At 36.7% G+C, this 14,062-nt stretch overlaps 1 protein-coding gene across 1 annotated transcript; it reads right to left on the reverse strand.

Moving 5' to 3' along the window:
• Positions 1-1,334: 1,334 nt before the first annotated feature.
• On the reverse strand, positions 1,335-9,817 carry LOC106879813 (28S ribosomal protein S23, mitochondrial). The gene is made up of 5 exons (XM_014929524.2): positions 9,557-9,817; positions 4,236-4,397; positions 3,292-3,366; positions 1,801-1,921; positions 1,335-1,523 (listed from the first exon to the last, which is right to left on the reverse strand). The coding sequence occupies exons 1-5, from the start codon at positions 9,598-9,600 to the stop codon at positions 1,365-1,367; spliced, it is 561 nt and encodes a 186-aa protein (XP_014785010.1). The 5' UTR covers positions 9,601-9,817; the 3' UTR covers positions 1,335-1,364.
• Between the last annotated feature and the right edge of the window lie 4,245 nt (positions 9,818-14,062).

A 14,062-nucleotide genomic window follows, 5' to 3' on the forward strand; every position in this document is an offset into this window, starting at 1 on the left:
AGGATGTCCTAAGCAATTCTTGAGCCTATCGGATCCTGCCAAACTGTCTAACCCATGTCAGCATAAAACAACAATATTAAATGATGATATACATGTGGCCACCATTTTGAGCGTGGCCGTTGCCAGTACCGCCTGACTGGCCTTCGTGCGGGTGACACGTAAAAGCACCCACTACACTCTCTGAGTGGTTGGCATTAGGAAGGGCATCCAGCTGTAGAAACTCTGCCAGATCAGATTGGAGCCTGGTGTAGCCATCTGGTTTCACCAGTCCTCAGTCAAATCGTCCAACCCATGCTAGCATGGAAAGCGGACGCTAAACGATGATGATGATGATGATATATAAATATATATTACTCTTTCACTTGTTTCAGTCATTTGACTGCGGCCATGCTGCTGCACCGCCTTTAGTCGAACAAATTGACCCCGGGACTTATTCTTTGTAAGCCTAGTACTTATTCTATCGGTCTCTTTTGCTGAACCGCTAGGTGACGGGGACATAAACACACCAGCATCGGCTGTCAAGCAATGCTAGGGGGGACAAACACATATACATATATATATATATATATATATACATATATACGACGGGCTTCTTTCAGTTTCCGTCTACCAAATCCACTCACAAGGCTTTGGTCGGCCCGAGGCTATAGTAGAAGACACTTGCCCAAGATGCCACGCAGTGGGACTGAACCCGGAACCATGTGGTTGGTAAGCAAGCTACTTACCACACAGCCACTCCTGCGCCTATATATATATATATAAATTCAAATCAGGCTATATTATTAGCATTATTCTGCGATTGAGAATTTAAAATCACTTCTTTAATATATATATATATATATATATCCATATATATACATACATACACATACACACACATCATCATAAATATATACAGGGGTGGCTGTGTGGTAAGAACTTTGTTTCCTAACCATATGGTTCTAGCTTCAGTCACAGAGCATTGACACCTTGGACAAGTGTCTTCTGCTATAGCCCCAGGCCAACAAAGTCTCTTGAGTGGACTTGATAGACAGAAACCGAAAAAAACCTGCCATGTATATATATGTATATATATATATATACATACGAGTGTTTGTGTCATCCATTTCTAATATTCTGTAAGAACATATGTGACCTTCAAGAAATATTACTATACTTCTGAACAAGTGAGGGTTGGCAAATCCATCTCAATAAACTCCATCCAACCCTTGTAAGCATTGAAAAGTGAACAATAAAATGATGATGTGGAAGATGATATATATATAAACATGTGTAAATGCATGTGTTAAACATTTTATAAGAAAACAGTATAAAAATAATTAAAATAGATTGAATGAGTTTAAAGCTATTTATTAAAATCACTATCAAGTTTTATTACTACTTCCAAGATTATCATCAACTCCATAATGGTCCATAGTATTAACATTAGAAATATTATTTGTGGTTTGTTCAGTTTTTAAGGTGGAATCTGTTGATCTGTTTTCTGAAGAGAACATTTCTGCTTCGGCTGCTACTTCACTTTCCTGACACAGAAAAAGAAAAAAAATGATTTCCATAAGAAAATTATATGTAAATTGCTAATCATACATAAATAATATTTAAAAAAGCAAGAACATAAGTTAAAACCAGCAAATTAAATTATCTTGACACACAAAAATAGATTTAAATCTCATTTTAGGTCATACTGACAATTTTTAAAAAGAATGAAATAGTGCTATACATAATTACCCCTGACTAGAAATTTTAAAAACTTAATAAGTAAAATAAATAAATAAAAAATTTAGACTTGCATATTTGTACCTTTTCAGTAATGGTTCTAAGGCGAATTCCCTGTGCCTTAAGATTATCGGCAGCTTTTTGAAATAAGTCTTCTTCAGAAATGCGTTCCTGATCCTGAAGTTTGAAGTAATTTTCAATGAACCTGAAATAAGAAAGGACACAAATATCAAGTACCACAACTTAGCTATCTCTGATTTAAAGATAATACCAACTCTCAATAGCTGTTTCTTGCCAGCACATGGCTAGTGCCATAGACCAGCAAAGAGTAATGCCTGAAAAGGATTCTCAGAAGACCCTTACAACAAAATAATTGAGGCCTGAACTCATAGGTACCACTTCAATAAGTACATAATCCTTCTTCTTCCCTGGTTTGTGACAGTTTTTCATTCTCTATCTGCTGTCCAACTAACACTAAATATTCCAACTTCTTTGTGAAAATGGTACAGAACTTATATAGAATCCATTCTCTTCATAATTCACATCTTCCAGCATGCTCTAATATAATTAGATGTAGACACTGATCAAAAAGTGAACCTCTATATTTTATGGTCAAGCAGCTGACACTAGATTCATCTGTAAAAACCACTTGTCCCAACATTTTTTATGCAAAATATGAACAAGCAATGTAAGAGGAATAGCTTCCTTTTGATTATGCACAAGTCCTTCTTCAAAAGGGAATAGAACGATTGAGTAGGGCTCAAGATGATACAAGTAGTTACTTTTTTGACCCTGAAGTGATAAAGTCAAAAATAAGAATTTGAACTCAGAACTGTTAACAACAAACAAGATGACCATTTATTGATTTAACTATCTTCTCAATACTAGAGTTTATATAATGATATAAATTACATGTAATACACTAATAAAATATTGGAACATATATGAAAATGCTAAAAACTTACAATTAAATGGATTTCGTAGGTAAAATGACTAAAAAAATTGTTAACAAAGGTCCAAAGAATTCTTTTAATTCATATACTTCTTGCGAAACAATTTAGAATACTGATATCTATCACAGTCACAAATACAGTTCTATATTTAAGAAATGAGGAATTATGTACATTATTTATATTTGACGGATATTTCTCCTCATCTTGTTTGTTGTTAACACAACATTTCGGCTGATATACCCTCCAGCCTTCATCAGGTGTCTTGGGGAAATTTTGAACCTGGGTTCTCATTCCTAAGGTATTTTTCGATGTTGTTATTATTATTGTTGTTGTTAAGGTCACTGCCTGAAATTGAACTCGGAATCTTGGGGTTAGTAGCCTGCGCTCTTAACCACTACACCCACAGGTATATCAGCCGAAATGTTGTGTTAACAACAAACAAGATGAGGACAAATATCCGTCAAATATAAATGTAAATAATGTACACAGTCACAAATTTGATAAGAAGGGTACTAAAGCAGAAGATGAAATGTAACTTTCATATACTATATGGCAGGAGTCATCCTCCCCACTTTTGAAACTTAAACTACAACAGCAATAAAGTTGCTTCAATAATACTTACTTCTGACATGTTGTCTTTACTTGTTCATTTGTTAAGTCTACAACATCAGGATTGCCATAGAGTTTATAAAACCTCCTATGAAAAAACGTAACAGGAAAGGAATTAAAAACACAAGAAATTAAATATTTGAATGGTTTTTTTTTTTTTTTTTAATATTTTAGACGTATTATAACAAGGATTAAGGAAAATGTTATAAATGTCTCTGAAAATGAAAATAAAAGGCAAAAATAATGAGAGATTTTATATACACACAAAATGTAGCAACATAAAAGCAGAACAAGTCTGTTGCTGAATATTCTCAGTTTGTTTTGACTTGTGGGAAGAGGAGTAATCAATCAACTGCATGAAAATAATCTCCAAATACAACAAAGTAGGTAGGGTCCAGATTTTTATCATTTAGACTTTATACTAAGGATTTGGTTAGTTGTTCAATCAAATAAGATAACTGAATTCATGTGTAACTGGCTGAATATTCCTTTAACCTTTTACCCTTAAAGTATTCTCAGGTAGAATGAGTGTCACAGTGTGTAACAAAGCTGTGCCTACATAATTATAGATAGAATCCATCCGATGGGCTTCCATACAGTTTCCATCAACCAAATTTCACTCACAATGTATGGGTCAACCAAAGGCTACAGAAAGTTACACATGCCCCAGATGCCATGCAGTGAAAAGGACTTCACAAGTGTAAAGAGAACTTCTTAGACTGTACTCACACTGACTGTTTAATACAGAAGGTACTTTGTACTCTAAACTTTAGCGAATTAGTTCCAACATCTAAAACAGTGTGGATTTTTTAGATTGTTACATTAACAGAGTTACAGACATGTATTCTGAATCACCGATATATGGCCAAAATATAGCTGTTAGTGAAAATGTAGCACAATACTGATCATGGAGACAAATGATAAAGAAATGGTAAGAGAATCACTATGTGTACTTACGCTCTGATAATGTCTTCAGGATAGAGCAAATCTGGTATTGCTTTATGGACTGCTTTTCTGTCATATCTTGGTTCAACTGCAGGTGGAAATGCTTTGTAAATATCAAACCATAGAGGCTTATTTTCTTCTTTAATTGCTTTGGATCTAAGTAAACCATTAACTCTGTGTGTGATAACAAAGAGAAATAAATCATTAAAAAGACCTTTAATATTTTACATAAGGATATTTTAGTGGATTAGCAAAAATGGTAAAGTACCAGATAAAATATCTTGCTAATGTTTTCTATATATATATATATGTCTATGTATTTGTATGAATATGAGAATGTGTTTGTGTGTGCCTGTTTGCTTGTCTGTCTGTATTTATCTATCTATATCATCATCATCATTATCATCATTGTTTAACAGCCACTTTTCATGCTGGCATGGGTTGGACTGTTTGACCGAGGACTGGCAAGCCAGGAAGCTGCACCAGGCTCCAATCTGATTTGGCAAAGTTTCTACAGCTAGATGCCCTTCCTAACGCCAACCACTCTGAGAGAGTAGTGGGTGCTTTTACATACCAATGGCACGGGAGCCAGTCAGGTGGCATTGGTATCAGCCACGCACGAATTGTGCTTTTTACATGCCACCAGCATGAGAGTCAGCCAGGTGCCCTCCCTTTGTCCAGGGGGTGGTTTGCCAAGACGACCTAGCATCTTCTGTGTTGTCTGCAACCACACAATCAGACAGGCTCCTGTTTCCAGTCCATTCTTTGATTTTTATCAGTTCACAAACATCTTTAATGGCCCATTGCCCTCTTCTCAAAACTTCTTGTCAGGAATATCTTGGGTAGTTACTTGGGGTGCATTGTATGTCCAGAATATGACAGCTTTATAGACTTACATTATTTACATTATTTACATTTGACGGATATTTTGTCCTCATCTTGTCTGTTGTTAGCACAACGTTTCGGCTGATATACCCACCAGCCTTCATCAGGTGTCTTGGGGAAATTTTGAACCTGGGTTCTGATTCCTAAGGTATTTTTCGATGTTATTATTATTAAAAAGAAGAAGCAGGAAGAGGAGGTGGTGGTCGTCATCGTTGTTGTCATTGTCATCATCAAAAAATACCTTAGGAGCGAGCCCCAAGGTTCGAAATTTCCTCAAGACACCTGATGAAAGCTGGAGGGTATATCAACCAAAACGTGTTAACAACAAAGATGAGGACAAATATCCGCCAAATGTAAATAATGTACATAATTCCTCATCTCTTAAATATAGAACTGTATTTGTAGACTTCATTCACAATAATAGGTGTCTTTGGACTTTCAGATTTTCCAGTGTTGCAGCATTTGTTACTCAGTCTTTCCAGCTTATCTTGCCAAGTTTGCAAAAAATCTACATCACAAAAGCTTCCATCTTTTTCTCCATAGATCATCATCATCATCATCATCGTTTAATGTCTGCCTTCCATGCTAGCATGGGTTGGATGATTTGACTGAGGACTGGTGAACCAGATGGCTACACCAGGCACCAATCTGATTTGGCAGAATTTCTACAACTGGATGCCTTTCCTAACGTCAACCACTCCGAGAGTGTAGTGGGTGCTTTTACGTGCCACAGGCACGAAGGCCAGTCAGGCAGGTACTGGCAATGGACACGCTCGAAATGGTGTATTTTACGTGCCACCTGCACAGGAGCCAGTCCAGCGGTACTGGCAACGAACTCGCTCGAATGTCTTTTCACGTGCCAGGAAGGCAACGTTGGTAACGATCACGCTCAAATGGTGCAATTTACGTCCCACCGGCACGGAAGCCAGACAGCTGGTGCTCTGGCAACGATCACGCTCGGACGGTGCTCTTAGTGATGAGTACACTATCTAAGCTTCAGTCCCAGAGAGGATAACTGACATACTATAACAGTTTAATGGCCTAAATTTCAGATGCAGTGTATATCTTTTGAGGGAAAGGACTACATCATTCTTATAAATGTTGTTTTATCTTTATTCTTTTGAGTAACTTCTTTTTCACAGCAACTGTTCCTGGTTTATTATTTATCCTAAATACTTGAAATTTTTCACTTATCCAAGCTTCCATCCATCAAAATGTATGTGTGTATGTGTGTGCGTATTAGATCAGTGGTAATTGTGTCAGGCTCACAATCATGATGTAGTGAGTTCAATTACTGGCCCAGGTAGTGTGTTGTGTTCTTGAGCAAGACATTTTATTTCACATTGCTCCAGTTCACTCAGCTGTAGAAATGAGTAGTGACATCACTAGTGCCAAGCTGTATTAGCCTTTTCCTTTCACTTGGATAACGTTGGTGGCATGAAGAGGGGAGGCTGGTATGCATGGGCAACTGCTGGTCTTCCACAAACAACCTTGCCCAGACTTGTGCAATCCCATGGTCATTCATGACCAAAGGGGGTCCTTATGCATGCATGCATGCATGCATGTACAAACACTATCAACATTGTTTAATATCTGCATTTCATATTGACATGGATTGGACAAGTCCTCACAGTTGCAGTCAGTACATATAAAGGGAATTGCAACTCGAGTAGATGGATTGAGAGACCTCATCTTGTTTGCTGTTCTTTTCTGGCTTAGTTTCTACAACTGGATGCCCTTCGTAATGCTAATCACTTTACAGAGTGTGCTGGGTGTTTTTTGTGACACCAGCATGTGAGAGACCGTTCATGTCTTCTAAAGGAACGAAAGGAATTCCATAACCCACATTACTGCTCACTTAGCCTCTTTACTAAAGTGAGAAAGCATGAGTGGTAGAGGTATGAATGAGAATGATAGACAGGAATGATGATGAGTGCTCAGTATTGCAATGTGACTGAGAGATAGAGATGACAGAAGTCTAATTGCCCTAGGAGATAGAGCAATGATGAAGGGAGTGAAGGAGAAAAGGAGTAAGGGTGTGCTAGCAGACAGACTGACACTGAGTCATGACAGAAGGGAAAGGAGAAGATAGATGAACTATGGACAAATGGTCCAAAGTAGCCACCTATACATAGGCTACAAAATGGACTGGAGAGGTCAAGCAATTAGACTAGTGGCAAGAGTGATGTAGGTGTGTCCTGTATCAGTGAGTGGTACAAATGAGTGATGGAGAGTGGGTCAGAATAGGTGCAGTGGCATCCTTAGTTAGTAACTAGAAATGATGGACAGTGAACAGAAAAGATTACTGCCATCCTCAGTCACATAGAAGCAAAGCTTAGTGTATAGTAAGAAATGAGATGAGCAATAGACATGGGTGAAAGAATGTGATGCATGATGGACAGATGTGATGTAATGAAGACATGATGAGAGAGAGAGCAACATGTAATGAATGGAAGAGCTTCACTGCCATTCTTAATCACATTGACAGCATAGCACAGTGAGGTTGAGAAGAGGAAGGAATGATTAAGAAATGAGCAACAAGGGCAAAGCCATGGGAAACAAAAGAAATAATGGAACGAGTAAAAAGGATATGGATGTCAGTGGTATGAGCAATGGACAAACAAATGATAGGGATTATGATGTGAGGGTTGAGTGATAGAGGGGCAAGAAGTGATGGAGGAGTGATATGATTGTTAGAGAGGTAAGAGGCTATTAAAGAAGTAAATAATGTAAACTTGACGGATATACATGCACACATATAAACATGCCTAGTAATACATGCCCGTATTTATACAAATATACATAACATAATTTTAATGTCCATTTTGCCATACCTAGAAGGACAAGATCTTATCCCATAATGCTGTGCTGTTAGTCAATGTGGTCCTTTGTCATATTCTCCTACAGTTCATACAGCTTCAGTTCTGTCTTCACCACTTTGTCTCAAATCTTTTTTGGTCTCCCTCTTCCACAAGTTCCATTTTCTTTGAGTGCATATCACATCTTTATACAGCTATCTTCCTTCACAGGCATTACATACCTATATCAATGCAGTTTTCTCTCTTGTACACTACACCTGATTCCTCTGATAGATTGTGCTCTGTTATTCACATCCAGTAGAATTATACATCCAGTGGAGCATGTTCACTTCATTTATTTCTAGCTTTTGTAGACCCTCTGTGTAGAAGGCCCACATTTCACAACCATGCAGCATTACACTTTCCACTCATACAATCTGCCTTTCACTTTGAGGGAGAAGTTTCTTGTTGCCAGCAGGGTTAATAGCTCCCAAAACTTTTTCCAACCAGTTCAATTATAGATATGATTATGATTGCTTGTAGGTTGATTCCGACGTCCTATATTGATAATTTAATATGGATTTCAAAATAATTAAAATAATCAAAATTTTGATGCGCACAGTCCTGAAAAGTGCTTAGACGACCTGTTGTAGTTCAATGTGGCAACCCTGCTTGGACTTGCATGCCATCAAAGTCAAGAAAATTAATACTTGCAACACACAGAGATCAATTCAAACAACTTTACTTTTCCTCAAGAAATACTGCTCCTGTGTTCAGTCAAAAGTCAGGGCAAGATAGAACTTATCCCTTATTCTGCCTTAAGTTCAACCACTAGATGTACTTAAAAGTATTATAGATAGATAGAAGAACTCGTTGGCAGACAAGTTTCTGCTCACAATAGCAGCTAAATTGCTCTGAAAACAATCCACCATCAAAATAGTTATATTGAGAAATATAGTTCCTGATAAACAAAATGATGTGAATATCATGACTTTTCATCATAGTTGTGATCGATCATGACTGATTTGGGGTTATACAAGTCTACTTTGAATGACAAAGAAAGGGCTCGAAATGCCAAAAGTAAGTTCAATTTCCCTCAAATCACACCTCCTATATTTGGGATGAAATCATGTTTCTGCTGTAATGTACAAACTCGTGCCTTCTCCTGTTTGTTCATCCATCACAGAAAGTGGAAACAATGCAGATTGACCTTTGTGAAAACCCCAAAATTACACTATCGCTTTAAAGTAGGGAAGGACATACTAGAAAAATCCAACATATACAGATGAGATGGTAAGACTTACAGAATTCAGGGATGAATAAGACTGCATGTTCGCAAGCAAGTATTCTTATGATTTTTTCTTTTCTTTTTCTGTACAAAACGCAACTAAGAAAAATCACCTAGCTTAGTCACAGAAAAAAGGACATGATCGCTTTCAGGGTCTCCGAAATTGAAAACAAGACGGGATAACAGGACCGGACCATGTGTGACTATAGTTCGGCTTAATAAAGACTAAACAACAACAATATTACACGTGTTCTAATACGTAAGCACAAACTTATCATCGATGACAAAAACAGTAGAGATCTATCAACAGTGGTGCATTGGAATCTCTATAAAGAATATGAATATACCTCATTAATACTAACCTACTGAAAATGGTACTGAGTTTCTCAAGCCTGCTTCCTGCCATTTTAAAAAATAACCAAGGTGACCGGGTCGCTTACAAACAAAAAAGTTATGAAATCTGTTATATTCTAAAACATATTTTATGGTAATACTCGTTTTTTGTTTTACTTTTTGTTATTGAATAAAATTTTAAATGAAAATATATTGATGTAAATAAGTTAACAAATTATCTATAAAATATATCGAATAAATACACTTTGTCCGTAGGTGACTTCAAGTTCGATAACTCTGTCATATAAGGGAGAGAAATGATGTCAACTAACATAAAAAATTTGGCTATTTCCCCACTAAAAAATCGAGCTAATGTGGCGTAAGAGATTGGATTAAAAGAGTTAGATCCTTTTGATTCAATACTTTAATACATTGTTGACGTTTGGCCTCCTCATTAGGAATGGTATGATTTGTTATAAAAATATTATCAGATTCAGTAAGATGTTTAATTTTTTCCGTTTTCATGGTTATTAATTTTTTCGGTTCTGTATGATTTGTTTTAAAAATATTATCAGATTCAAAACGATGTTTCATCTCTTCACTTTTTATGTTTATTAATTTTTTCATTTTTTAGATTTTTTTTTTTATTGAGGATTAAACAATTTTTTGAGTCGAAGGATATTTCTCGTAAAACAGGGGGAGATAACCCAATTTTTGAATTGGGGTGAGATAACCAAAAAGTACCCAAATCCCTATATAATCGCAAATTAAACCATCTGAACCGTATTTGTGGAAGATATTAAAAAAACATCCGTTTTCCTGAATCTCGTGAAGAAACAAAGGCGGTGGGTCACACGTGTATATTAATGCCTCTCGATCTAGGGGAGAGAAGTTCTGAAGAAGCTCGTGTGGTCGTTCAATGTGTTAGATTTTCACAAAAAAAAAAAAGAAGAAGGATATATTGGATACAATAGGTTTGATACGTTATCTGTAAAAAAGAAACAAACAAATAAAACGGGATGGTTATGGTTGAAATACTTTTTTATCACCTTTTGACTGCCTCCTTATACCAGAAGAAAATTTTCTGTCGTAACAAGGAACACATTTTTAAATATAACTTTACTTATGTCTAATGAGTCCTCATTACCCACAAGAATTTCCTTTTTAACCAACTTGAGGTAATTTACACCGTTGGCCGACCCCTGCTGTAGATGCTTGCTTGTCGGTGCACAAGTAATCTGAGACGGTCTCAAACATAATTTCAGGATTTTTCAGCCTGTTTTAGATACTATGAGGAGTATGGAAGAGTTGCGATTCTTGCGCTTAATCCCAATCTATCTATAAAACCGAATTAGCTCCCTTACTTGATAAAGTAATAAATAGCTTGCTTCCCTTACACCCAGTTAGGTAGCATATGTTTCATAGAAATTGAGATAAACATAAAAATAGTTGCTCTAGCCTAATTTGCGGGTGCTGATTTCAGATACAAAACCAGTTTTCACTCATAACCTCTAGCTTTTGAGGTATACATTATTATGGTTTTGCAACAATACACGTAACCATATTATGATCAATTTTTATTTTGTTTTCCAGATTTTTGTGATACATATGATACATATCTCTACAATGGCTTCAGGCATTTCAAAACACCGAAGATGCATCAACAAGGCAAATTCATTCTGCTACGTGTGTAGGAATTTCACGACAGTTGCACAGCGCCGAACAATTACTTCCCTCCTCAGAACTGCTTATTTACATTATTTTGACTGTAAAATTATAGAATTTGACTGGGCCTTACACACCTGTTGTAAACCCTGCTACAATGGACTAACTGCATGGTTTAACAGCAAGAATACAGCCTTCAACTTTGCTGTCCCGATGGTCTGGAGAGAGTCACAATTTTCAGATGCTTGCTATTGTTATCTAACAAGTATAACAGGGTTCATACTTTTCCTTGAAAAAAGATCAAATATCCCAACCTTCCCTCAGTTATGAGACCTGTTCCCTCAGTTATGAGACCTGTTCCCTACTCATATGATTTCCCAGTCCCTACAGACCCAGTAAATAAGGGTCTTGTTCCTTCATCAGAAAAAGAAATGCCTTCAGGGTAAGATGCTGCCAAGTCGGTCTCTTCTGAAGACAATGTCTCTCTTTATTCAAGAGCGAGTGGCAATGAGCCTCACTGGGTCACGCAAGAAGACCTGAATGACCTTGCCCATGATTTGTATCTATCTAAGCAGCAGTCAGAGCTCCTGGCATCCCAGCTTAAGCAGTGGAACCTGGTCAAAACAGATGTAAGGATCACCAGTTTCAGTACATGGAACCAGGACTTTGCTTCATTCTTTGACATGGAAAACAGGTTGTGTTACTGCACAAATGTCTCTGGCTTGTTCACCTTCCTTGGTTTCCCACACAATCCCTCAGACTGGCGTGTTTTCATATGCTCTTCCAAGCGAAGTCTGAAGGCTGTGCTCCATAACAATGGGAATAAATATCTCAGTATTACACTCAGTCCATCTGAAGGAGTCATATGACAATATGGAGCTCCTTTTGGAAGCTGTCAAGTACAACCAGAAACAGTGGAATCTCTGCAGAGACCTCAAAGTCATTGGGCTCCTTATAGGTATACAAGCAAGTTTCACAAAATACTGTTGCTTTCTCTGTCTCTGGGACAGTTGAGCTGTGTCCAAGCACTACAAGCAGAAGGACTGGGGAACACGGTGTCCAAGAAAATCCTCTGGTGGATATGAACAAGGTGCTTTTTCCTCCTCTTCATATTAAGCTTCGTTTAATGAAGAATTTTGTGAAGGCCACGGGCAAAAATGGCGCTGCCTTCTAGCATTTGCACAATCTGTTTCCAGCTCTGAATTCCAGTAAGCTTAAGGAGGGCATCTTCGTCGGACCTCAGATCCGAGAAGTACTGAAGGAGCATCTTACCTTGAAGGAATTGAGAGCATGAGAAGCATTTAAGTCAGTCTGTCATGGCTTCCTTAGTAACACACGGGTACTAGACTACCAAGGGTGTATTGAGAAGTTGTTAGTCTTATGAGGATATGGGATGCCAAATGTCACTCAAAATTAACTTTCTCCACTCCCACCTTAACATCTTCCCTCTGAGCAGTGAGTGATGTGCACAGAGAAAGGTTCCACCAAGATATTACTAAGATAGTGAGCAACTACCAAGGCAAGTGGAACCCTAGCATGATGGGGTACTCTGCTCGATGCTCTTCTGTAACATCCTGGAGGCAAAGTACACAAGATCGTCCCCAAAAAACTCACTTCTAACTGTCTGCTGTACTATGAATTGTGTGTATTGTATTATCCAAGTAATTTTGTTCTTTCAATGTTCTGTATCTATGCTGTTTTTTTCCCCTGTAATTTGCCTTTGTAACAGATAATATAATCACCTTATATTTTACATGCAATAATAATTAAAATGGGAGATATAAAAGCAAAAACTAGAGGTAATAGAACGAAACTGTTCAGAAGATTGAATTCATCAAATCACAATTACTAAATAACACCTATTCTTTGTCCTTGCCTCAGACCAAAGGCAAAATTTTGCAAACCAGTGTGATTGTCATTCGTAACAAGTCACATGCTGTGATGAGCAGAGTAAATCATTTACAGGTTAATATCTTCATGTTTACTGAAGCAGAAAATGTTACAAAGTGTTCCATAACAAAGGCAACACTCGTAAATATGCTTATGGGAAATATCATATCTATGAATATGGCGTGGTTTTAATGGTGAAAGTGAGGGGTGTGTGCATATGTATGAATGTGTCTATGTGTGTAATATATGCATGTGTATGGATGCGCATTTATATATATGTGTGCATATGTATGAGTATATCTGTACATGTATGTGTGAATGTATATGTCTGTGTCTGTGTGTGTATAGACAGATATATGTGTATGTGTGTATGTACATGTATATGTGTGTATATATACATATGTATGTGTGTGTGTGCATGTATGGGTATAAATATATATACATGCACACTCACACATACATACATACATACAAACAAACAAACATGCACACACATATATATAAATAAATAAATATAAGATCCAAGGATCGAGGTGTAGGAAGAAAGTTAGCTTCAAGCAAACTGTAATAAATATTAAAAAACCACTCTGAAAGAAATGTATACATAGTATACATATAGTATATGTATATATTTAATTTTTCTATATATTTCATTTTAAATGAAATTTTGAATGTTAGATGATTAATGTTGATTTATTCAATTAGAAATCAAAAACCTAATGACGATATAATTAGTAACTAGCACATTTTGTTTCTTAGTTTCTGTTTGTTTTAATATTTAAATCCTTCATTTGACTGTTATTTTCAGCCACAACATTCTTATTGATTTCTGTTTATGAAATAAATTTTCAAAAATAATGTCAAATTATTTGTACTAAGTTCACATATTCCATTCACCTTCATAATGCCAAGAAACTGTACAAACATCGAAATCAACTTTTGCTACATATGAAAAATATGTAAAATATTAAGACAACTGG

This window comes from Octopus bimaculoides, chromosome 1, assembly GCF_001194135.2.
Source record: "Octopus bimaculoides isolate UCB-OBI-ISO-001 chromosome 1, ASM119413v2, whole genome shotgun sequence".
NCBI classification, from domain to species: Eukaryota; Metazoa; Mollusca; class Cephalopoda; order Octopoda; family Octopodidae; genus Octopus; species Octopus bimaculoides.